The 25,339-nt window shown below is 39.0% G+C and overlaps 1 protein-coding gene across 1 annotated transcript; it reads left to right on the forward strand.

The window, feature by feature from the left end:
• Positions 1-4,727: 4,727 nt before the first annotated feature.
• Positions 4,728-20,438, forward strand: LOC139117846 (uncharacterized). The gene is made up of 9 exons (XM_070681082.1): positions 4,728-4,827; positions 10,968-11,150; positions 12,632-12,832; positions 13,544-13,582; positions 14,445-14,654; positions 14,993-15,178; positions 15,741-15,956; positions 16,897-17,112; positions 18,822-20,438. The coding sequence occupies exons 1-9, from the start codon at positions 4,761-4,763 to the stop codon at positions 19,346-19,348; spliced, it is 1,845 nt and encodes a 614-aa protein (XP_070537183.1). The 5' UTR covers positions 4,728-4,760; the 3' UTR covers positions 19,349-20,438.
• Positions 20,439-25,339: the final 4,901 nt, after the last annotated feature.

Here is a 25,339-nt window from a genome sequence, read left to right on the forward strand (position 1 = left end):
ACTCAGTGGCAGTACAGTTGTGATGCATCAAAAATGCGTTATATTAACCCTTTGAGCGCTGTAATTTTCTACCGCCAAAATTTTAGAGCAAAATTTTACCAATTTTTATAAATTTTCCTGTAATTTTTTGAAAATTTTGGACCCAATTGACATCACATTTCATTGGCTACACTTTCTTCTAAAAATTTTGGCAAAAATCTGAAAAAAAAAATTGACCGGAGTTTATTTTATAAAGGGGACAAAAATAGACTTTTGGCGCTCAAAGGGTTAAAAGATATCACGTCTCACAGGAAGTTGGGATTAGTCATAAATTTTTCATTACTTTCCAGTGTTTTTGTTTTGTTTTTGAAAAGGCTAGTATGCTATCAGCCAGTCAAAAACTCTTTCACGTGAAATGGCCAATGTCATTCTTGTTGGCAACTGAATTCTAGTCCTGACTATAAATCATTTGTCAAGAATAACACTACATGTTTCATATAATAGCGTCCATATGGCCAATTAATACTTGGTATTTCAGTATTCCTTGGAGAGAAGAGCAGGGTGATGTCTTTGTTTTTATCGAATAAAATTAACGAAAATTTTATCAAACAATACAGCTGGTATAAATTAATATATAACAAGTATTAATATATGACAACTAAGCTTGAATTTGTCGTCAGTGGATGACCTTGCTTTAGGTCATCGTAGCATGTGAATTTAAGCTGTACGCGTCTTGTCGTGAGGCCTTATTCACTTAAAAAGAGATTTAATATTACTGTACATTGGTGTTTCTTGAAAGAAAACATGAGTGAAACCTCAAGACGTGTGTCTTCGGTGTGATTAAGGAATTAGAATCTTAGATTTGTCGGATTAAAGGTGATAACATTCATCTGATGATCATCATATGTCGTTTATAATGCAGAATGAACATCTCTCAGCTTTGTCAACACTTTATGCTGCAGATTCGCTGACTGATAGATACACTACTGGTTACGGCAATGCCAACTTGACAATATTTGCGGCTTAATTGACTGTCTATAAGTGCGTACATCAAAAGGTCTTGGCACTGTGACCAACGAGAAAAACGATCCTCCCCGTGAATCGAGTGTAAAAAGTCTAAAAAGTCATTAATATTGGGATACTACTGACTTTTCAGAGTGACACTCATGAAGTAAAACGACTAAAATTAGAATAGGGAAAAGGATTTGCTCTTTGTCAAGGACCCAAGCTATAGATGAACAATGCAGTCATATAAAGAGAAGCCGAGAAATGACATTTGGTGTTGCACGGGCGCGCTCTCGCAGGCGCCCGTGGTATGCGATTTCCGTTGTGATGACAATTGGCCTCCTTGCCGGCGTCTTTGGTTGGCATGGTGACCGCTCCTGCAATGTGAAGCGCTCTTAGAGTACACTCATGGGGCTATTAATAGACTCTTGATACCAACATTAACTCTTCTTTGGGGACTATACAACTTTTTTTTCTTTTCGTTTCGAGTGGCCGTGTGAGGCATACCAGCCTGGTAACATGGAGTCAACGGAAGAGGGTTCATTCAATAATGGCAAAGTAAACACCCTCTCAATTCTGTTCTGAGTGACATTCACTCTTGAATTTCAACCTTCCAGGTTCAACTTCAAGCACCATGGCACGCAGTATCCATCAATCAAAGTCACGCATAGCTGTACATACCTGGGCACAAAGGCAAGCAGACATATACGAACTGACGCATTGGCATACACAGAGATACGAGAACAAATATACACATCTCAAGGGTACCCGGTGCGCATGGGATTGAAAAAGAAGTTGATTACGGGTATTGTAATGGCAGTTACATGACAGGAATTTATTGACAAGCTCAGATCATAGCACATTTGGTTGCCTAGAATTATCGAATACACAAAAACATTCCCTCCCTATCAGATCATATACCTGTACAGACTGAGTTAGTAGGCCCTACCAACTCAGTCTGTACAGGTATATGATGTGACAGGAAGGGAATGTTTTTAGTAGGCCTAATACCGACGCAACATCGAATCACCCCAACACAGGACAGCATCCTCGGGTCAGTGATCACATCCTGCATGACAATGGCACACCACCACCAAAAAAAATGAGATAATGAAAAAAAAATCGCGAATGAAACACGTTGTCGTTCATTTTATTGACTATTGCACAGTTGCTGTAGTCAGAATACATAATATAGTGTCACTAGTCAGCTTCCTTTAGAATAAAGAACCACAGAGTTTACAGGTGACGAGGAAATTACCTGTCAACCTTTGGCTTATATTTAGCAGCTGTTATGGCCGCAGTACGCAGCTTACCGAGTAACATGAAACGGCGTAACATGCAAGTTACACGATGTCTCTCACGAGTACGAACGGCCTTGTCCGTGACTTTTCCACAGTTAATATTCTGTCGAGCTGTATTTGAGTCTTGCTTGGTGTTATCCTACTCTGTGAAAATCGACTTACTGTGACTAATATATTTTGTGAAACATACGTTAGGGGTGCAGCCACGGTTGTACTAGCAAATCTAATGCTACCCTTTGGGCGACAATGTCAATGGCAAACATTGCCAAAGCAAAGACATTTAATAACAAGTGATTCAAAACACGTGAAACTTTATCTGAAAATGCCAACCTATACAAAATTGAAGAAATTTCTACCATACCAGGATGGTGCATCCTGATGTCATGCTATTGTAAAACGCGGAGGGGAGGGGCTGTGGGCAGACACAGTTAAATGCACGGCGACTAAGGCATGTGAAACGGGTTTTGCTCAGAAACTCTTGAAGCTGACATTATTGGACAGATTCAATAGCGAGCGGCGAGTGTAACATTCTGGAGAAGAATAGACGACACTTTACAAGAAGCGAAGAAGCAGATCTTGAGAGCATCTTGGTGGTTGGACAAACAGACAAATGTTACAACTTGACCAGATTGACAAAGGAGACAAACAAATACAAACCCAATACACATCGATACATACATACATGTATGCATACATAGATACATACATAGATGCAAATATAGATACATGCATAGAGACATAGATACATCGATAGATACATAGATACATACACACATACATACATACATACATACATACATACATACATACATACATACATACATACATACATACATACATACATACATACATACATATATACATACATACTTATATACATACATACATACATACATACATACATACATACATACATACATACATACATACATACATACATACATACATACATACATACATACATACATACATACATACATACATGCATGCATGCATGCATGCATGCATGCATACATACATACATACGTACATACTTATATACATACATACATACATACATACATACATACATACATACATACATACATACATACATACATACATACATACATACATACATACATACATACATACATACATACATACATACATACATACAATGTCATACATACATACGACCGTCCCTACGTATGTACGTACACTGAGGCAAACATAAAGAAAATAAAGACAAACAAACAAACAAGTAAACAAAAGTTCATGAGAAACGAACATGTAGAAGACACGAAGTATACTTGTAGTGTGCGACCTTGACTTAAGATCACGTATATGCAATTACTCGGAGATTACTGAACAACAAGGAACAAATAAAGTTACATTGCTATTGATTGAAGTTCAAACCATGTAGTACCACAGCATGCGCTCAGTGCTTGTCAGAAATTTTGACAGAGTCAGATAATCCAGGCTGACTATTCATGTCAAATAACGGAATCAAAGTGTCAGGCAATTGTAAAAAAAAATGTCAAATCTTTTGTTAACTTAACTAACTCTAAGGTAGTCAAACGTGAAGTCAGAAGACGGACGTCAGTTGTATAGTAATAACATTAACACGACTCACTGGAGTGAAAGATGAGAAAGAACATTTCCAAAGCAGCTACTGGCTGTTCAATATTTAAATGCACCCCGTTGCCAAGGCGACGAACTGACACATATCTTACTGACTTGGCACACGAGGTGAAAACTTTATGGTCACGTCTATGGTAGCGGTTTAAACTCGAGTTTATGCGTCAGGGCACATTTGAGTATTTGACACTCGTGGGTAAAGATGTCAACACTGCGTAAGATCACGGTTGCTCAAATACAAAACCGTCGGGCGTCTTGAGATCACTGTACCGATCACACAGCTAGGAGTGGAAGAGTCTGCTTTCGGTGTCCCGTGAGCATATTTTGACAGTTGTCGTCAAATTAGCGGTCGTCTGCAGAACATTAGTCCTTGCTGCACTGCAGCGAACAAATTGGACTCTTTTGGCTATCAGAGAGATACCCAAAAGGTTCATCAACTCAGTGTACAGACGACAGTCAAGTACAGTGATCAGCTACTGTGGAGCCATCCAGAAAAAAAGGAAAATATTTCACGTTATTCAAACAGCGCTGCACTTTCCCTAAGGTAATGAAAGAAACTTTTTACAGTACGAGAGGTTAGCTTGGTCTCGGACACGACGTTGCTTGGTCGTATTGTTTGAAAGTCATTGAAAATATCATGACAGGCATTTTTAGCAAATTTTTAGCGACGATAACAAGAATTGTAATCTAGAACGTTTCAGAAGGAAAGAGTAAGATGCAACATTCAACAAAATTATCTAATCATTTCGTGCAGACCCTGCATTTAGATGATATACAAGCACTTCCATCGTATTAATCACATTCGATTTGCCATCCCATCGACAGGTGACTACCGAACCAAAGATTTTTGTCCAAATGGAGTTATGGTTAGCAAGTACCTTGGGACTCTTGGTGTGTTTGGCAACCGTACGCCAAACATTAGGTGAGTTCACAATAAATATCTTCTTCTTTACTTTGACATCTTTGGGAGACGTTTACTCGTTCGATTTAAATCTTGGGAAGATGTGACGTTTCTGACTACACAATTCGTAGAACGAAAAGTCCAACTTTTGATTTTTCCTCAGCACAGCATTTTGATCAGGCAGAGGAGCTGTGTGACTTTTCCTACATTGTAAATAAATGAAGCGCGCTCCAAATTGTCAAGTAATTAGTTTGCAAGTGAACAATTCTATCGTCTGCTCATGTCCCTGTACTGAGAAGGTATTTGATAATACCATGGCCAAAACCATCGTCACGTATGGTGACAAGCACTGACAAATACAGTTTAATTGACATTGTATTCTAAAATAATCTTCAACTTCGTTTAAAAACTGTCCGACTCAACTTGTTCAGGATACATGGGCGTTAGACCAACGCGCTGCTGTCTTCTTGAGTGAACCGCAAACGTGTTCACGAAATTTTGGCATTTTTTCACGATTCCAGTAACTTAAGAGGTCTGGCGTTGAATCTAGAGTTTTAACGTCTTGTACGTGCCTCTTTGCGAATCTAGTAAGACAACACTGTAGAACTACTTGTTGTGCCTGAACTGACCAATTGATAACGATAGCTTTGCCAATGCCAGTGATTTTTGTTGCGTCATCCCCCGAATTATTACAGATAATATATCCGCCTCGTACATTATGTCGTGCAGAGTGTATTTTCGTCCATTATGGGCTGGGAGGGGTACATTATTGCTTAATTCTTGCACAGATACCCAATGATGACATTTTGTCATTTTTCGACATGTTCATCTAAATTTTTGTTATCTCAAATCAGTAATTCCGCGTAAATATGGAAGCGACATGCAATGGTTGAGAGTATCTAATATCCCCTGCATGTAATAGGACTTTTGATGGTTCATAGTCTATGCTATCATATGATATAACATAATGTACATTTTCCGAGAAGTGTTTGTTTTATATTCATATGAAGACAGTTGTTAATTTCCGCATCTCTGCTGGTTTACTCTACCTAAAATTTTGAAAACACACAAGAGTATAATATTCTCAAAGGACCAGTAGCTGAATTTTTGGTGATTTTTTAAATAATTTTGTTTGATCTGTCAATCATAAACTCAGGTTTTACTCTCCAAGGCGAGTTTGAACACCCACCATTAGCTTGTCAACACAGCGTCTATGTGTGCAAAATTGGAGGCGCCGTGGGTCAGTGGTTAGGGTACCCGTCTCACTATCAAAGGTTGGTGAGTTCTAGACCCGGTATAGTCCTGGGTAATGGACTCATTGTCGGAGGATGGTGAGTTCGAGACTCCAGCTCGGTGTTGTGCTCCTGAGAAAGGCACTTTACTCCTCATTACTCCATTGGGTAGTGGGTTATGGGTTAAATACGTTTTCTTTGAGTGCTCGATCCTTGTGAAAAGAAGTGTTTACCTGTCAGGGCTATCGAGTTGAAATAAATATTATTATTATTATTATTATTATTATTATTATTATTATAAAATGGGATTGTTTAAATTTAAATTGCTGTCCGGACCAAAATTCAATTGTCAACAAGAACAGATGTACAGACTTAGTTGACAAGCTGAATACTGTGTATCTCAACAAGCTTTGGTGAGTAGAACAAGAAAACTGTAGTTGACGTTAAAAACGAAAATTGTGAACAAAATCAACAACAGTTACAGCTACTGGCCCTCTAAGTAAAGGTGTAATTATGCCCTCTTGTCAGCAATTATTGCTTAACGCTCTGTGCATTTCCGAATTCACTTGACAGTGTCAGCATCAATAGCGAACGTAGTACACGCTAAAGCTGAATTGTCGAACTGAAATATACGGACAAGGGGCCTCGTCAATTCATTCTGCATTTATTGAGTAGAACAAGGAACCGTATAAAATATACGGAACAGGGTAATTCAGAAAACTTACAACATCTGAACAATTCTTTTGCACCATAATTCACACGCTAATAACATGCCTACATTAATAACTGCAATTAATAAAGGAGGGCGACCACGCCACCCCGTCCTGCAAAATTTACACTTTGTTTTGTCCAAGACATTTCGATTGTGGCGTTTTTATGCAGTCAGTAAAATCAGCTTTTTTCAAAAGATCACAGTTTCCTTGATTTCCTCCCTCCCTCTCTAATTTCACGCTACTTTCCAGCAGTGTAAACGGATTTGACTAAAATTTTACTGACAGATTAATTTCCCAAAATGGATCTGGACTGGATCGATCATGCAGCCGTATGTCAAATCAAAACTTTTGCCTGTACGTTCTGGTTGCTACCAATGTCAAAGTCAATATTATGGCGTACAATCGATAACACCTTTGTCCCGGGCTTTCTAAATTTAAGAATAGAGTCAAAACGTCTACCTTTAAGATGTACAGTCCTTAATAGTTCACTGGAGTATGTATATACCATAGTACATATATTATGACGTTACTAAGCGAAGTACAGGCGGTGTCTGTCAAACATGATCTTTTGGAAAGAGAATGCGAAATACCGCCATGTGTAGAATCTTGATATATTTATTCCCTGTTATGTCATGTTAGAACAAAACATTTCATGACATTTGTGGGTTGTATTCGCTCGTCTGTCAATTATAGAAATGATGAAAGTCGGGTTTGTCGGTGACTTTTACAACGTAAATTCAAGTCAGCTGTCATTTGTTCAAACATCCATGCATCAAATTGATTACCGACACACGTCCATTTCATAAAGCCGAATAGATTCAATGCGTCTGTATCTTCTAGAATTCCAACACCCGATGGGTCGTAGTTTTAATTTGTATAGAATTCTGCTTGAGACGTTTCTCACAATTGCAGAGGCCCACACTTCGTCACCAACGCTGCGCTGTGTGTTGTTCTCATAGACAAACACGGTTTCGTTAACTCGTAAGAGTCACGGGTCCGGGACTTGTAAGCTGACATGTGATCTGAGAGTAGAATTTAAATTTCGTGAGAATCTCTCCTTTTTGCCTTTATTGTTCATTTCATCTCAGTTACACGTTACGTTTTAAATGGAAATCAAGGTGAGTTAATCGTCACTCGAGATTCCAAATTTCCTAAGTAGGTGGCTTATCATTAACGAAAAGAGCCATTATGAGTGTAAGAGGGCGCCTTTCAGAACTGCCACACTCGGAACTCTTCCCAGATAATTACGTGGTAGTACCAGGAGAAAGAAACTAATTGCGCGTGTACTTTTCTTCGTTTTCCTTTTTTGGATTAACAAGAACACCTGTTGATATATGTTGGGTTGTTTTGCTTGCTTGCTTGCTTTCTTAGGTTTTGTTTACTCATGGAGGTCAAATATGGGAAGAAAAACAATGAGTACTATTCGGTTGCATCTGTCACTGAATTAAGCACATATACACTCAAAGGTATTTTAGATCAGTTTTCTCGTTTATACTAAACATTGGAGATAAATGAAATGGCAAAAATTATATGAACAAAACCCAAAAATAGAAAGCGGCTTTTCAAGTCGTGTATATTTGTTAGAAGACGATAATTCGGTGTTATTTGAAACTGTTTCTCAGCCATAAGTATTCGTAACAAATTCTCGTAAAACTTTCACTTCCTGTAAGTACCCTAAAATGAATCCTTTCTTGTTTAATATACTTGTACGCGTGAAACATTCTGGAGATAACAGTTTGGTAAGTTAGACTCGTACTCGTCACTGTTGAGAAGGAACAACACGGTAGCACTCACGCCGATCCAAAACCCAGTGCTGACTTTTGCGCGAAAATTGATTAATTTATGATATCACGGTTTCTCACATCTTCAGACTCGTTAGTATATTATCCTTACGATGAAGATTTTCGCTAGATTTAACATGACCGGAACTAAATCGGGAGAATTGGATCTCCATGTTGTTCACATTTCTCAAAAGTATTAGACGCCCTGTAGCTGAATGTTGCAATATCACAAATTACTGATAAAAACAAGTGTATATCTTAGAAAGAAAGCAGATGAGCTTACATTTGCAGATTCAACAGACATTACTTCACCATCCAATTATCCCAAATTAGTTCCAATCGAGTTAATAGCATTAGTAAAAAACATGAATACTCGGGGTCACCAGAAATGAAATGCATCAAGAGATACGGCGAAAATTACTGGTGGGAGACCCCACTGTACAAAAAAACCCGGTAGTGTTGTTCCAAAACAATATCCATGAAACATACTTATCTCGTGTACGTATTGTCGCTTTCATCACTTACAATATTATCAAAGAATGGAACGCGCGAATGATATACAATAGTGAGCTCACGAAAATAGCACAGCCGCTGACGTTATCAGTAGAAATCGTCTCCAGGAATGTTTCCGACTCACAAGGGTTACGGGGATCTTCAAGCGACGCTTGAATGAAAAGAAATATGCGTAGGAGGACGGGGAGAAATCCCCTTTCCGAAAAGAAAAAAAATGCACTTTGCTGTTAAATCGATGAGCTAGCTAAATCATTAGCTACGAAAACCAACGTGGGGGAGATCCGATCAAGGAGGAAATTTCACGGACACAATAAACTGACTCATTTCAGATCTCGGTTACATGTATAGTTGGGGATTATCTGCCGGATTTAACGCGGAAATCCACCAAAAAGATCATGTTTTGTCCATAAACAAACCACTCTTAGATGTATAACGTTACACGGATCTGAGACACGTTTAACAGTTTTTAGTCGAAATAAGATCCAACGAGCCTTTGTCCACGCCCTTGATATGTTTTATCTTTTTCAAGATGTTTAAAAGAACTCAATTGTCTTCAAAGAAAAATCAACGGATTCTTACTGTACGTCGTCTAATTCAGCTGCATATTTCTACCCTGGTGGTATTGAGAAGGGGTTACTTCCCACAGTGTTTTCAGACCTCGACAATCCGATATTAAATTTCAGAGTCCCATGAATAGCCGTCCTCGACTTTATAGGGCCACTTTCGTCTTAGTCATTTCATGCTTAAATTGGACCCTGTCAAGTGCGACTCCATTGTGGCTATTGAGACGTGCGATTCGGTTCTGCTTCGTCCCCGTTCGGAATCGGTGGGTCGGAAAATCGTTCAAGTGTCCGGATTACTATTCATTTTCTAATCCCTTTAAATTAATGAACGGAATCGCGGCGCTTTGCCTTCATTAATCGTCCTGACGCGGCGGGCCTCTCCCGACAACATGACAGCAAAATAATGCAGCTATTCAAAACGAACGAGGCTGCGTTTTTTACATTGCGCAACTTAAAAAAAAAGTTCCAAGTGAAATTGTTTACATTTGTTGTTTTGGTTCAGATGTTACTGAGCGACCACTGTCAAATGGAAGAGAGCGTGTTTGTCGAGGTTCGTAATAGGAACGTGGAGCTGACATGATCAAAACATCACATGAGGGGGAACGACGGCATACTTTCTAGGTGCTATATGTGTGTGTGTGTGTGTGTGTGTGTGTGTGAGAGAGAGAGAGAGAGAGAGAGAGAGAGAGAGAGTATTCAATGAAATAGAAGCAGTTTTAATGACTGTTAAAAGCAATATAATCAGCGTTGTTCAGTCACAATCACCACCTAACATCGAGCCGACGTTGAATGTTTGACGCTATGGTTTCCCAAGGTGGTTTGGGGAAGTCTTGAAAGCTAAGGGTTGTCTTACAAGAGGTTTCTGAGACTTTGTCCCAATCACCACTGTTTGACAACAGTCATTTGTAAATTTTCACAGAACGAGTAAGGAACTCCTTTAATGAAAGTGTGTTCAGTTGCTCCGATTCGAAGAAATTCTTTAAAAATTGCAACGTTGAATGTACGATTGTTGCCAGAGACACTCGACATGCGTGCGATGAGAAACACCCTTGTTTACAGCTCAGACAGTTCTGTCGTAAGTGTTGTCTGAGGTTCCAAAGGCGGCGCCTATCTATCTGTCTGTCTGTCTGTCTGTCTGTCTGTCTGTCTGTCTATCTGTCTGTCTGTCTGTCTGTCTGTCTGTCTGTCTGTCTCTCTCTCTCTCTCTCTCTCTCTCTCTCTCTCTCTCTCTCTCTCTCTCTCTCTCTCTCTCTCTCTCTCTCTCTCTCTCTCTCTCTCTCTCTCTCTCTCTCTCCTCTCTCTCTCCCCCAGGTTTGATGCAGAGATTTTCAATCATTCTATGATAATGCCCTTTTTTAGCCCAGTGTCCTGACCCGGGTGTCCCGAGCGATGGCTATCTTACTGGGCCCGTCAGCCCTACATACCCTGTACCCGCTGGGAGTAATCATACTTTCGAATGTACGGCCGGACATGAGATGTTTGGGAATGCCGTTCTAACTTGCATGGGAAGTGATTGGGACAACGAGTTGCCCATATGCACAGGTAAGCGTCCAGAAGTGCCACCATTTGGTCAATGCCATGTTTTCCAGCTTTCTAAAAAATCGGGAGAAAAGCAAACCTAGTGATCGCTAGGATAATTGTCAACTTCAAACTCCATTGGTTTGAAGTTTCCAGCATTTTTTGCTCTGTTTGTAAACTACCATTATTTGTATAACTTGTAAATTCAGTCTGTAAGGTATCATGTTCAATGTTGCTGTTGTACTGTTGACAGGCGAATTTTATTGTCCAGACAAGAATTTATTTGTTATCAATAATATTGCATATTGTGAACAACGGGTTGCGTTGGCAAAGCGAGCGCTCTGTATTTCAATATACTTTCATAATTTTACGAATGGGTAGATAATAAATGGGATAGCGTTACTATTTCTGTCAACCAGAGTATCAAACAGATTTATGCTCGCATACTAGATTGTACATAGATGTATGGCGCGTGGATATATATATATATTTATATATATATATATATATATATATATATATATATATATATATATATATATATATATATATATATTATATTATATATACATATATATATGTGTGTGTGTGTGTGTGTGTGTGTGTGTGTGTGTGTGTGTTTTATGTTATGCTATAGGGTGTGTGTCTGAATATTTGCGTGTGCGTGTATGTGTCTAAGCTCATATGAGCAGGGATGTGACATGTAGGAACTCTTGGGTGTGTCGAGATCGCTACCAGCAAGTTTACTCTACCCCTACGATATAGGGGTAGAGTAACCATCGGTGTGTGTCTGCCTCTCTGTCAAGTTCTCTTTTCAGTGCCGTGTCTCTGGGTCTAGGTCTGTAATTCCATGCTTATGAGAATGGGCCGGCCGGCGCGGGTTTTGCACAATGAGCCGGAAAATGTGTAACCCAGACCTAAATTTCAGAACGTGACTAGTTCAAACGTTCGTGGTTATTTATGATATATAGTACAAATGCTTTCCGTCACTGCTTTGCTAAACAGACAGTAATCAGAAAAAGTTATTACAGTTGTGTGAATTTATGAAAGCACATTTTTTATGAATTCATTGAAAAATACTCATAGACTTAGCAAGGGCTCTTGCTTGCACATCTTGGCGGGAATTTTGAGTCACGACCGCCTTAACCCCTTTCACCACCATGGTTTGTCCCAAATCCATCGTTTTCTATGATAAAGTTGGACCTGTATACAGGAAACTGGGGGTGAAAGGGTTAAGGTAGTATGCGCCTCTAAAGTGAAAGACTTAAACAAAAAATTTACAGTTTTCGAAAGACTGAGATGGTGAAAAGTTTTCTTACTCGAAGAGCTTTAAAATTAGCCCCTATAAGTGGTAGACCTGAAAAGTGTTGAAAAAAATATTGGGAGTCCGAATATCTGTCCCCGAGGCGCATTCTACCTCGGCACGTGTCTGTATTTTCCGGAATTTTCATTGCTTCAGTCGTTCACATCTTACCAAGCCCCCTATCTTGATAACCTTTTGGCAGTTTTACGAAATGTCGCCGTATTTGGCAAGTCGTCATCGGTCAGCAGCAAAGGCTACACCTGGGCGAGGTCTAAAAAAGTTTTAAACGGACTGATAGACTCATACATGGTGACGGCTAACGACGACACAGATCCGTGGTGGAAGATCGACCTGGGAGGGCCAAACTCGATCGAGTATGTTCTTATCACGTATACCACAGCACGTAAGTAAAGGTACAATATTCCGAACAAAGAAATGTGTCTCTACTAAACTAACCAGCCACATTTTCGCCGCCAATTTTAAACCTGGCGCATTTCAATAAATTTAACGTGAAATTACAAAATTTTGTCTTTTTTATGAAATGGTTAGCATGACCTCGATCATAAAGTTCCAACCCACTTATTCTATTTTTACTAACAGAAACCCAAATTTTATTAGCGTTACTAATTTTTATCGTCTCCTTCCTACAATGACGTTATAAACCATCTGTACATTGTTTACTCTGAATATTACAAGTCACGAGTCGTCACTGTGACCCTGAGTTCAGGACACGTGATAATTACCATTTTTAAGAAAAATCACATGAATCCTAATATTCGACCACTCTCCACCAGTGGCCGACCTTTGAAGGGCGCAACGATTTTCTTCATCGTTTTGGGGTCACGATTGGTTGCATCCATTAATACTGATAAAACATTCTTTCATTCTGATGAATCACACGAAAACAGCCAATTGATTAATTAATTAATTAATTTCCGTCTTATTGGACAAGATATATTCTTTTTTTTTTGCACTGCCGCAGTTGAACAGTAACTGACTTAAATCTTTGTCAAGCAATACGACATAGCCTAAAACTTTCTGGGAACCATAGCAAGTGACGTATGATTAAACATAGCGCCCTCAACAGCCCTTCTTTTGTATTTTTGTCACACAGCTTACTGTATATCGCCAGATGACGACTGTGATTCGGTCGGTATGTTACCTTCTATTTGTTTAAAAATATGTAGCCGTGATAAGCGCTGGAGGGCGTTGATTATTATCAGAGATTGCAATATATCATGCGACACTGGCTGCTGCCGATGGACATTCAGACAAATGATTTGGTTTTTATTTGTTTTTTTTGTTTTGCGCTTGCAGTAATTTCTTCAACTTTTCGTCGGATCCTTCAACATGTGATTTTCATATTGTCACAGTCATAACGGCAATTCGGCGATAAGGTACAAAGTCGCCATGCCATTCCCGTCAGCGTAATTTCCGAAAGTCTCGTAAAGTCTCGTAGAAATGTTGTTTTTGCATATACTCAACGGAACTGTGACGTCATCAGGAACATTAGACATTTTATTGGACAAGAACAAATCAAGAGTAACGTTTATATGGCGAACTCCTGCAATTGAGCCGAGACTCTTATTAGAAAAATTGTAGAAAATGCAAAACTTTACACCTTTAAACGTAAAGTGAGGCGAGGCGAAACGAAGCAGGCGATAGATACAAACAATATTCTGGCCCGAATACACCGTTGTGCACCAAATTGAATGTGAAGTTTATTAATAATTGGCACTAATCGATAAATAATTTTGTACAGTCGTATGTGAATCTTATCTAATCGTCCTATCCGCAAAGCTTGGTTAGGTCGGGCCGTGTCCCTCTACCCACGGGCTTGATTTGAGGGAGCGTTGCTGACCGAATAAACACCCATGACTCGGCGAAGTTGATTCAATGTGAACTACATTTTTCAAGGCACTCGAAAGAGGGATCTGGTTTTGCGTTATCAACCCAATGAAAATCCGTCACACAGAAATATCAAAAGCAGGAAATATTTCTCTCTTTTTTTCTAGACACCCGTTTGTTAGGAGCCGTCGTTAGAGTGGGGACGCACTCGGATTTTGTCAAGAACGCCCAGTGTGGCCAGGTACAGGCGACCCCTCAGATGTACAATCCTATAGTGCTCCAATGCAGTCAGCCAATTGAAGGGCGATACGTCAGTGTTCAACTTGAAAACACAGTCGGTCACCTTGGCTTTACGAATATCCAGGTTTTGGGTTTAGGTAAGTTTAGGTCTGGTTTTGTCCAATATTTCTCATAATCAATTAGATATAGATAGATAGATAGATAGATAGATAAGATAGATAGATAGATAGATAGATAGATAGATAGATAGATATATAGATAGATATAGATAGATAGATAGATAGATAGATAGATAAATAGATAGATAGATAGATAATTAGATAGATAGATAATTAGATAAATTCATACATACATACATACATACATACATACATACATACATACATACATTCATACATTGTTTCCGTTATTTTGTTTCAAGTGAGATATCGTTGAAGACTTACAATTTCAAATCTCGCAATTTTTCCCATAAAAGGAATCTGTAGCAGTGAACCTAGTCTTCCGGACAACAGTCACACAGTAAGCGGAGACCCGCCACCATTACCGGTGTTTCAAGAGTATACAATAAGGCATGCCTGCAATAGCGGCTACACTATGTATGGAAGCCCTGACGTGCAATGTGTCTCTGGCGACACGTGGAATTTTCCGCCTATTTGTACAAGTGAGATTTTGCACGGTCGCAAGCGGGTCGTTTCTGGCGACACGCTTTTTCACCTGTAACTTTCTTTTCACACAGTGCCCGAGTGTTTGTATCAACGACGGGTTCAGATTGTACACACGGACGTATGCATGTTAGTTTATGCGTGTCTCTCTGTCTGTCTGTCTGTCTGTGTATCTGTTTGTCAGTGCTTGTCTGTCTGTCTGTCTGTCTGGTATGTATGTATGTATGTATGTATGTATGTATGTATGTATGTATGTATGTATGTATGTATGTAGTATGTATCTATGTATCTATGTATCTATGTATGTAGGGAGTGTATGTTGATTTGTTCATCTAATGCTTTTATTGCTGCCATGACTATCAATAAAGTATATAAAGTATATTTACGGGATACGTTCTAGCAGAGACCATGGTGCTAGGGTCTGTGCTGAAGTAAATACATGTAGGAAGAGAAGCAGATGAGCCCATTATTGATGAGTAGATTGATTTGTTGGTCAAATATTCTCTGTAATATCATATTTAAACAATGGATCTGACACCAAATGTTGTAATGTCATTACAGAAATGGAGAACGTGGCAGTCAACAAAGCTGTTACACTCAGCTCTAATTTCAACGAAAGTTCCGGGACCACTGCCGCCGTTGATGGCGTGCTAACAAATGCGTTCCTAACTACGCTCGAAAAGACCCCTTGGATTCGGATTGATCTTGGCGTCCTTCATCGAGTTGATTACGTTTACATCGTGAACAGACCAGACTATGGGAACTGTAACTTTTGCGGTGAGTGTATAAACAAGTTTATAGTTCATAGTTAAGCCAGTTCTACTTGAACTATAATATTCTCACACGTACATTTAAAGCCACATTAGCAGTGTCCTATTGCGTACAAAGGTAACTTGTAAAGCTGCTTGCAGAAGTGTGAGAACGGAACGCTTTAGGCCTATAAACAACTAAGTAATTTTCCACTTGCGAAGCATAAACATGACCGTCACATCGCCAAGAATTGAAATGGTGACATTTGTATGCCTTAAAAGCGGGAACCTAAACCATATCCACGAAGATTGAATGACATTTTTTTGAAAGTAAAATGTGAAAAGATGAAGCTGATTTGGCTTTCATTGGCCTAGGAGTCTTTGATACGAGGATTTCTTGCAAAAGCTCTCGACCTTCGCGAATACGACATGTCGATCATTAATACATAATATATTCATTTTTGAGAAAGTAATATATTGATCTTTGCTGACAGTGACACGACCGATGACTACGCTCATAAGAGTGAGCAAAAATACGATAATAAATTCTTATACAAATAATATGAGTGTGTGACAATAGGTAAATTGGTCAGTGATGCCACTGGTAATTGACAATGGTTCTATCTTCAGCCGTTTGTTGAACAATGCGGCTGTAAAACAACGCATACAGTCTCTGTGGATATATTTTGGGAAATTTTATCATGAAAACAACGCCCCCTCCCCCCCCCCCCCAAAAAAAAATCCTAACTCATGCATGCCTCTTGTGTGGATGCATACAGTGTTGACACGTGTGCAGCCATTAAACCGAACAACCAACATCGTCTCATCGACCCACGCGCGTTGATTGTTAATCCCAACACATACATGTAGGGATCGACTGGAATATTTTGTGATAAGACAATTGAACCAAGCTAGCTATAGCTATAGGCTCACTCTGAATAACTAACATGTTCTCGATCTCTGTAAAGGTTTGAGATGGAAGAACATGGTAGTGAGAGTCGGGAACAACACAGAACCCAGTAACAACGTACAGTGTGGAGATCAGATCGACCAGAACACGCAGATACTGACAGAGGCAACCATGAAATGCGACCCGCCGCTTATTGCCCGTTACGTCACTGCTCAGGTAGACAGCAGTAGTAAAACGTTCTTCAATCTTGCAGAAGTTATGGTTTTTGGAACAGGTAAGTCAATTGTATATACTTCATACCATTCATAGGACAAACACTTTTTTGCCTGTTTCAGACACACACACACACACACACACACACACACACACACTCTCTCTCTCTCTCTCTCTCTCTCTCTCTCTCTCTCTCTCTCTCTCTCTCTCTCTCTCTCTCTCTCTCTCCTCTCTCTCTCTCACTCTCTCTCTCTCTCTCTCTCTCTCTCTCTCTCTCTCTCTCATAAAACATCTTTTTTCCAGTAACTATAGTATACAGATATGTTTATAATTGCCATCCTTACTTCATTTAGTTTCACACTGACAACGATAACTGTAGTTTCGCGTGAGTCTAATGAGCACGTAAATTCAGTCAGAGTGGCCGAATTTCACGACATGCAGAATGAAAGTTAAAGGGTCAATTTATTTCTTGTAAGAGCGGTTTTTCATTTATTAACGCATTCATGTGTTAAAGGGAAACAATCGTCAGAACTGCGCCTGTGCGAGTTTCTTGTTTACAAACAATGTATTTCGTGCACGATCTCTAGATGCACTTCATCAACATAGCTGAAACATTAAAATTATATAGATTATGACAGACATTTTTAAACTTTCGTCAATCACCATCGTACCTTGGATACAGTGTTTACATTGACGCATGGGCCCCGTACGACCTTTGAGCGCAGTTCCGACGATTGTATCCTTTTAATTTATTAATTCATCAATTCATTAGAAACACTATATACGTCGTAAAATGACTCACAGTACGCTCAAACAACAGATTACATCTTCTTCCCTTGCAATATTGTTTTGTAATTTCAACTGTTAACGGGGATCTCTCTTATCAATATGACAGAGACAGGCTCATATTTTGGCACTTCTATGTGCCTTTTTTTCTCAAAGTCAACCAAAACTCAAATGAATTGATGCCTTTCCTCTTCGCATGGATGGTAATGTATCCCGCGCTCCGAAACAAAATTAGACTTACAAGCTTTTAGCTTCTTTAAAAATGTTACATTTTATTCGTTTGTATAATCCACGATAACAATCGGATGTGGGCAAGGATTGGAGAGACAAGAATATTTTGCTGAATACTTGAAATTCAAAATGAATATCACATTTCCTCGGGCTTGTTAGTCAAAGAAAAGCATTAAGGACCTTAACGTTGTTTTCCCTTTCCAGGCATAATCCCTGCGTCACTGCCAATTTTGTCGACATCACATATCGAAATATCTCGCAATTTTCGCAGTTATACGTTGAATTTTACAGAACAACCTTTTACTGAATATTAGAGTCAGCATTTATATATGGCAGAAGAGACAGAAAGGTTGAAAACCTTTCAATGGGTGTGAAATTTCCTGCCAGTGTTGTGAAACAAATCTAGTTTCACCCTGTCTTGTGATGGTGACAGTTTGTTTATGATGCAGGTTTTTGTATATTTGCATTGAGGTTCCATATTGGGTTCCGAGCATTATCCATCTTGTTCTGTGGGCCGGGTGATTTGTAATACTTGTGTCAACACCTTTTAGTTTGTATTTTTAAATGAATTCATTTTACTTTGAAACTAAAATCACGAAGTTGTATAGAAAAGTCGAAGCTCGGGGGGATTCTAAGTTGGCAAAACGACAGTTTGGGGCATCGTTCTGTTTCCTGTGCCAATTTACAAATCAAAACTTTCAAACTTTGGTATTTCCACATCACTCGTTAACTCTTAAGTTATTTTCGTTCTAGACAATCTCGAACCGACAACACCAAGCCCGTTCGTGTCGACAGTTGAACCTGATCTCCAATCGACAACTTTGGCGGCGGCAAGCCCCGGGAGCGTGTCCGTGCACCAACCAACGGCTCCAGCAGTGGCAACTACAAATGCAGATGGCACAGGTGCTCCTCCAGCGATGAGCCCTGCTGCTTCCGCAACGCCAACGACAGCTTTGACGCAAGGGGGCGCTACTGCGAGCACGAACAGTATTGGTGAAAAGACGTCTACTGATTCCATACATAGCGTCAGTTGGTCGTCGCAAACCGCTAATGTTGGAGTGGCGGATGCAACTACTGGCTCCGAGCAGAGGTACTTGCCACTTCTGGCAATCTTGGCGGTAATACCTGTCGGGTTTCTGATTTTCTGGTACTTAGCAAGGAAGAAAAGGGCCGTGTCAGAACAACTTGTGGACAAAACGGCTGATAACCATAAGAACACAGAAGGCTCAACGGGTGAACTCCATGAAAAACCGAAGAAAATTAAGGTCGCATGGCCTTAACTCCATGCATTTCGCACGAAACATTGTTTATGAACAGAAGTATAGAATGTGACTCGGTGACAGATATTAGGGCTCTCAAATTTTTACAATATTGAACTGATCTAGCACTTGTGAAGGCTAATTTTAATAGGAGTTTTCACCGGCATATTTTGTGTGAAAATTGAATTTTTTTTTCTCGAAGAGTTAACACTGACATGGCGGCAATTTCATATACTGGTAAATTTAAGGTCAATACCAAAATGTGCACGGTGACCTCCTATTTTTGTTATCGATACTGAAAGAGAATGGTTGAAAGTTTCCTTGGGGAAAGTTCGAGCAAAAGTTTGTGTTTCAATTTCGAGCCTATGTAAAGGTATTAGTTATTTTTTTGACATTTTTATCAGACTACGTTGATTGCAACATTTCAACTTTTGGCTCATAAAGGGAATGAAAAAACAACATCCTCCTATATCCGCCAAATATCAAATCCTTCATCTAGAAATATCCGCCACTGACCTTTCGGATTCGATCAATAAACGTAGGTTTATGTACACAAGACTGCAGTTCTGACGTCATCAGACTCTACGCCCAGTTCGATCATGCGTGTTCAATGACGTATGTATGCTCACTCCGCTGTAACTTCGAACACTGTCTCTCTTTCGCCCCCTGTTCGAAACAATTTAGGTGCTTTTACTAGAAAATGTCTCAATTTCAAATAGAGCAAAAGTAAAAGATAAAAAAGGGATACATACTATCAGCTGAAGATAACTAAATATAATCTATTTATATTGGATATTGCTTCACACAAGTATCTATAAACTTGTATATGCAAATGTATTATGATAACTATATATTTACTAGAATACATGTATTCTGTGCGAATTTCTTTGGAACATGCAACAGGATAAGCAATTGCAAACATCATGTTTTTAAATCTTTTTATTTTTAAAACTATTTTTTATGTATCAATTATTGCCGATATTATAATTTCAGTGATTCATTTTGTCGAAATAACATAGCAACATGACGAACGAGCCTTCAATTTGCGTATGAAGACTGGAGGGTATGCACAACAGTCTATGGGTTCGTGACAAAATGAGAGAAATATTAGCCCTGATATATATATATATATATATATATATATATATATATATATATATATATATATATATATATATATATATATATATATATATATATATATATATATATCTTACTTGTAAAAACTTTGCCAGTTTTTTTATAATTGAGTATTTTTCTATGATATTGTTCTGTTTGAAAAGTACCATCCCTTGTCTTTCTCCTGATATCATATCGAAAAGCCTAGTGTTAATTTTACCAAGGTATGTACAGTGTGTTCTTGTTAACAGGTGACTTTTATCCGCACTGGATTTCATTCACCAACTGTACTTGCAAGACTAGTACATTGTGTTTCAACATTATTGAGAAAAGGGAGAATTGCAATCGTTTTCACTATCGAATACAATGGACATATGAACGTATTATCAAAAGTTACAGCTATCCGTCATTGAGTGAAATCCTATGACGATGATATATTAGCGAGCGCCCTCTTTCGGCGGCGACCTCCACGTTATCAGAGTTGCAGCTGTCTTCGTACAAGGAAAACATTTCCCACGGGAGCACTCGTCTCATTGACTACAGTCTAGCCTATCCTATTATCATTTACAAAAGAGTTAAGAAAAAGTGTTATAAAATTACTGTCTTTTTTACATCAAGTAGCAGAATAAACGAAAATATTTTATCCTCAGCGAAATGATTGTCAGTATTTTATTGTTAAGTGCAGTACATGACTTCATATCCCTCTTGCACACCGTTCAAATAAACGTCAACAGTTTGCCTCTTCATAACACAGTACTACATTAAATGTTCGATTCAGCTTCTTTTTTCTAAATTTATGGACAGTTTGACAGTTTGTATTTTCAGAAGCCGATAAATAGTATTAGGTGTCACGGTACAAATCTGTGCAATTATAGACAGTAGTCCCACCACCAATCCTCTCTCTACTGTCTTTGGTTCAAACGACTGCTAAAACTATGATTAGATATATCTTGCAAAAAACCCCTGCTGCTGGTTTCCAGTTTTGGAAGAACTCCAATTTAGGAATCGTTTACAAAGTCTTGGCACGCCGCTTTGTGAAGGACGTAGCTTTGTGAAAACATAGCTGTGCTACGACAACGGTCGAAAGCTATGTACCAGTATTAACAAGGTAGAACGCACCTCGGGGACAGACATTCGGACTCTCAAACTTTTACAATTCTCTTCTGATATACCACATGTGGGGGTTCATTTTAAAGCTCTTGGTGAAAGAAAACTTTTTACCGGCTTAGTTTTTCGAAATTCGAAAATTTTTATTTTTGTCCATAGAGTTAACACAGGGATGGCGGCCATTTTGAATTTCTAATATCGGTAAATCTTGGGTAATTTGTTTCTCTAGTACCAAAATTTGCACGGTGACCCCCTATTTTTATTTTTGAATTTGAAAGAGAATGATTGAAAGATCCCTTGAGGAAAGTTTGGGCAAAAGTTTAAGTCTTTCACTTTCGAGGTGCATATTATCTTAACAAGGTAAAGAAGAGGGGGAGTTACAAACGTAAATCCTTGTTGACGTACAGCTTGAGTTTGAAAAATTATTCCTTTACCTGCCAGACAGTATCACTTCATTATCTGCCAAGTCAGTAAGAGGCGGTATTGAGCCAAAACCACTAATTTCACCCACTTGGCTTGGTAAGCTTTTGTTATGGCAGCTTTAGTCTGTAAAAATCGTGTTTTTAGTGTATGTCTGCTTTCAGAGACCTTCAAATCCTTTGTTAAAATGTACCATATATGGTACATGTTTTGCTTCGCCAGTTTTAACCAACTTAACCTGATGGTGAAAATATGAACTTGGCAGATATAAGAGTTATTCGATGTTGTCTGCGTCCATCCTTCGTTTAAGAAATTGCCTCTGCGTGTCAGTGGTGCAGAATCCCTAAAATTCCACATTGTCCACCTGGAATCTACAGCGTATTAATGGAACTATAGGGAAAGCGACTGTAGTCTATGAGAGTGATGAACGAATAAGAACTACATCCCCTTTCTTCAATAACAATAACTATACGATTTTTGCAAGCCCAACACAACGTAACTCTTAGAAGCTGTGATGATACCTCTTATATTGCACGATTTCCGTTTGCACAGTTATTAATAATATGCATGTTTCAACATTAAAATTAAAAACAAGTGATTTTAAAAGACGTCGTGCGCCTGTGGCTAGGCATAGGGCAAAGCAAAAGTGGGCTGAAAAAGTTGGGTTGTAAGGGTCTTCAGCTTGTACCTAACCACAAGGGACTAATGCGGCAGTCAATGTCAACCCCGGCCCACCCCTCACGTCAGGGCATACTGGGAGATTTGGAAATTAGTCTTACGAAATTTATGAAATGCCCCACCCCTGGAGCAAGACAATCTGCAAATTCCCCACCTAAAACAAGTAAATCCCCCACATTTCCTCCACCCCAATGGGTGAGGCATTCATAAATTCCACACTCGTCCGTGACAGTGACGGGGGGGGACAATACGAGGCAATTGCCCCAGCCCCTTTGGCATAGTTTCATGGCAAACACCGGTCTAATCCCCCATATTTTTGTGCCGTATTGCCCGAGGTTGGGTCACTCGGGATTACATTGACTGCTGCATAACTGTACTTTCGCCCACACCTACACTCAACTTCAAGAGAACCTATGTCTAGTGCATGGAGGCAATGGTCTTCCACAACAGTGCAACTGGGGTCTACAGGTGCAGCCAATTGAAATTCAGCTTCAGCTTATACAAAATCATCACAAAACATGTTTCTTAAGCTTACATAATGATTTTACACGTTTTGACCTTGACCTTATAATTTAGAGGGGAAAGAGGAGCTGTTGGTAACTGCCCTCCCGCTGGCATGTGTGAAAAACAGTCATTATCACTGAATAGTAATGCACACTGCCCTCCAGTATCTATGGTCTAACCGCTCACCCTCAGTATCTATGGTCTAACCGCTCCCGACGGCCCCCTCCCAGCACTGACACCGTTTAACCTTCCATAGATTTGTATCAGCCACAGCAATTCCCTCCCTACACCTTTATATTCCTGTACCCACTGCCAGGAAATTGCTCCCCACCAACTGTAAAAATTGAAATTTCTTCCCCGCCCTCACTAAATATTGACTTTTCTCCCCGCCCACTTGTTATTTTTTTTATTTTATTAATTTGTCTGCCGACTGAAAAAACTGTGAGCGAACACCCTTTAGTACGAAGAGCTGTGTAGGCTCTACCTGACGATAACTACAGTCGTCTCTGTTGGAAGACCCCCCCCCCCTCCAACTCTCCCGCTTCCTAACAAAAGTCATAGTGGTGATGAAATTTATTTCTTACCTTCTATTCTGGTCAGTGTCTCTTCTTTAAGTAAAATAATAAAAGTGTCAAATTTTAACATGTTTGCTAAAACACCGATCACATACAAGGGATGTACAATACAACACATGCAATGTCATAAAATTTCAATCACATTCCATGATGCAACAGGCGAGGTAAAGAATCTTACAACATAATGAGAAGCAGAATCTATTTTATTCAAATACTGATGTCGAAATAAAATGGTATAAAGGCAATTTGCTCCATCACATCTTAAGAGATTGATATTGTATTTCTTTAACAAAATACTCAATACAGGTCAGTTCCCCAAACAGTGGGCTCAAGGATTGATCGTCCCACTGCATAAGAAAGGTCCAAAAGATAAGGTAAACAACTATAGGGGAATTACTCTTTATATTTTGCCAACGATAAATAAAGTTTTCAGTGAGATTATCTATCAGAGATTACTTGTCTGGTCAGAGACCCACTATCCTCTTATTGAGGAGCAAGCAGGTTTTCGGAAGAAATATTCAACTGTAGACAATATTTTTATTTTACATACCATTATAGATCGATACATAGCTCTGAGTGGCAGAAAATACTGTGCCTTTATTGACTTTGAGAAGGCTTTTGATCGTATTAATCATTGCTTGTTATTTTATAAATTGTTCAAAGCTGGCCTTAAAGGTAAAGTTTTTTCTGTGCTGCGTTCTATGTATGCAAATGTAACTGCATGTGTTCGAACCACCTCAGGGTTGTCAGATTTGTTTAAATGCCAGCTTGGTGTACAACAAGGTAGTATCCTCTCTCCCCTTCTATTTACTCTGTTTATTAACGATATGGGTGAAGCTCTTGAACATGATTTTGCAGGGATACATATAGCTACCATTTAACTTTTCTTTTGCTTTTTGCTGATGACTTAAATCTTTTTAGCTCAACACCAATTGGACTCCAAAGGTTATTGAACAATTTATCACACTATACTTGTAAATGGAAGCTGAAAGTTAATACTTCAAAATCCAAAATTGTTGTGTTTAGAAAATCAGGCAGGCTGAAATCTTGTGAAAAATGGTTCATAGATGGTAACAAAGTTGAGGTGGTCCCCACGTATAATTACATTGGTGTGTTACTCTCAAGCTCTGGTTTGTGAAACAAAGCTCAAAGACAATTGGCAATTCAAGCAATGTTAAAAAAGGACTTTGTAAATTCAGTTCATGGATATTAGCTTAGCATTTAAAATATTTGATTGTAAAATATTACCGATCATAATATATGGGAGTGAAGTGCGGGGATTACATGCTGGGTAACAATTGGAAGTAGTTCAAAATAAGTTTTGTCGCTATATCTTGAAATTGTATCATAATGTATCAAATCTGGCCATCAAGGGTGAATTGGGGCGTTTCTCAGTTCGCACCTTGAGACTGGCAAGAGTTGTAAACTTCTGGCTTAGATTATTGTCTCTTCCTCAAAACCGTCTCTCGTACACCTGTTACAAATTTCAATTTGGTGAAGCGAAAAAGAATAAAAACTGTTGGGCACTTGGGGTGAAACAGCTGCTTTTCTCAGTGGGGAGGGAGAAGCTTGGATAAACCAAGGTGTTGGGAACATAAATGTTTTTATT

The sequence above is a fragment of the Ptychodera flava genome, chromosome 18 (genome assembly GCF_041260155.1).
Source record: "Ptychodera flava strain L36383 chromosome 18, AS_Pfla_20210202, whole genome shotgun sequence".
Classification (NCBI taxonomy): Eukaryota; Metazoa; Hemichordata; class Enteropneusta; family Ptychoderidae; genus Ptychodera; species Ptychodera flava.

Bases quoted from the DNA above. Each gene is read 5' to 3' on its own strand.
- LOC139117846 (XM_070681082.1), top strand. From the start codon at position 4,761: ATGGAGTTATGGTTAGCAAGTACCTTGGGACTCTTGGTGTGTTTGGCA. The intron at 11,151-12,631 runs GTAAGCGTCCAG...ACCTTTTGGCAG, and splicing joins CGAGTTGCCCATATGCACAG to TTTTACGAAATGTCGCCGTA. The intron at 15,957-16,896 runs GTGAGTGTATAA...ATCTCTGTAAAG, and splicing joins TGGGAACTGTAACTTTTGCG to GTTTGAGATGGAAGAACATG.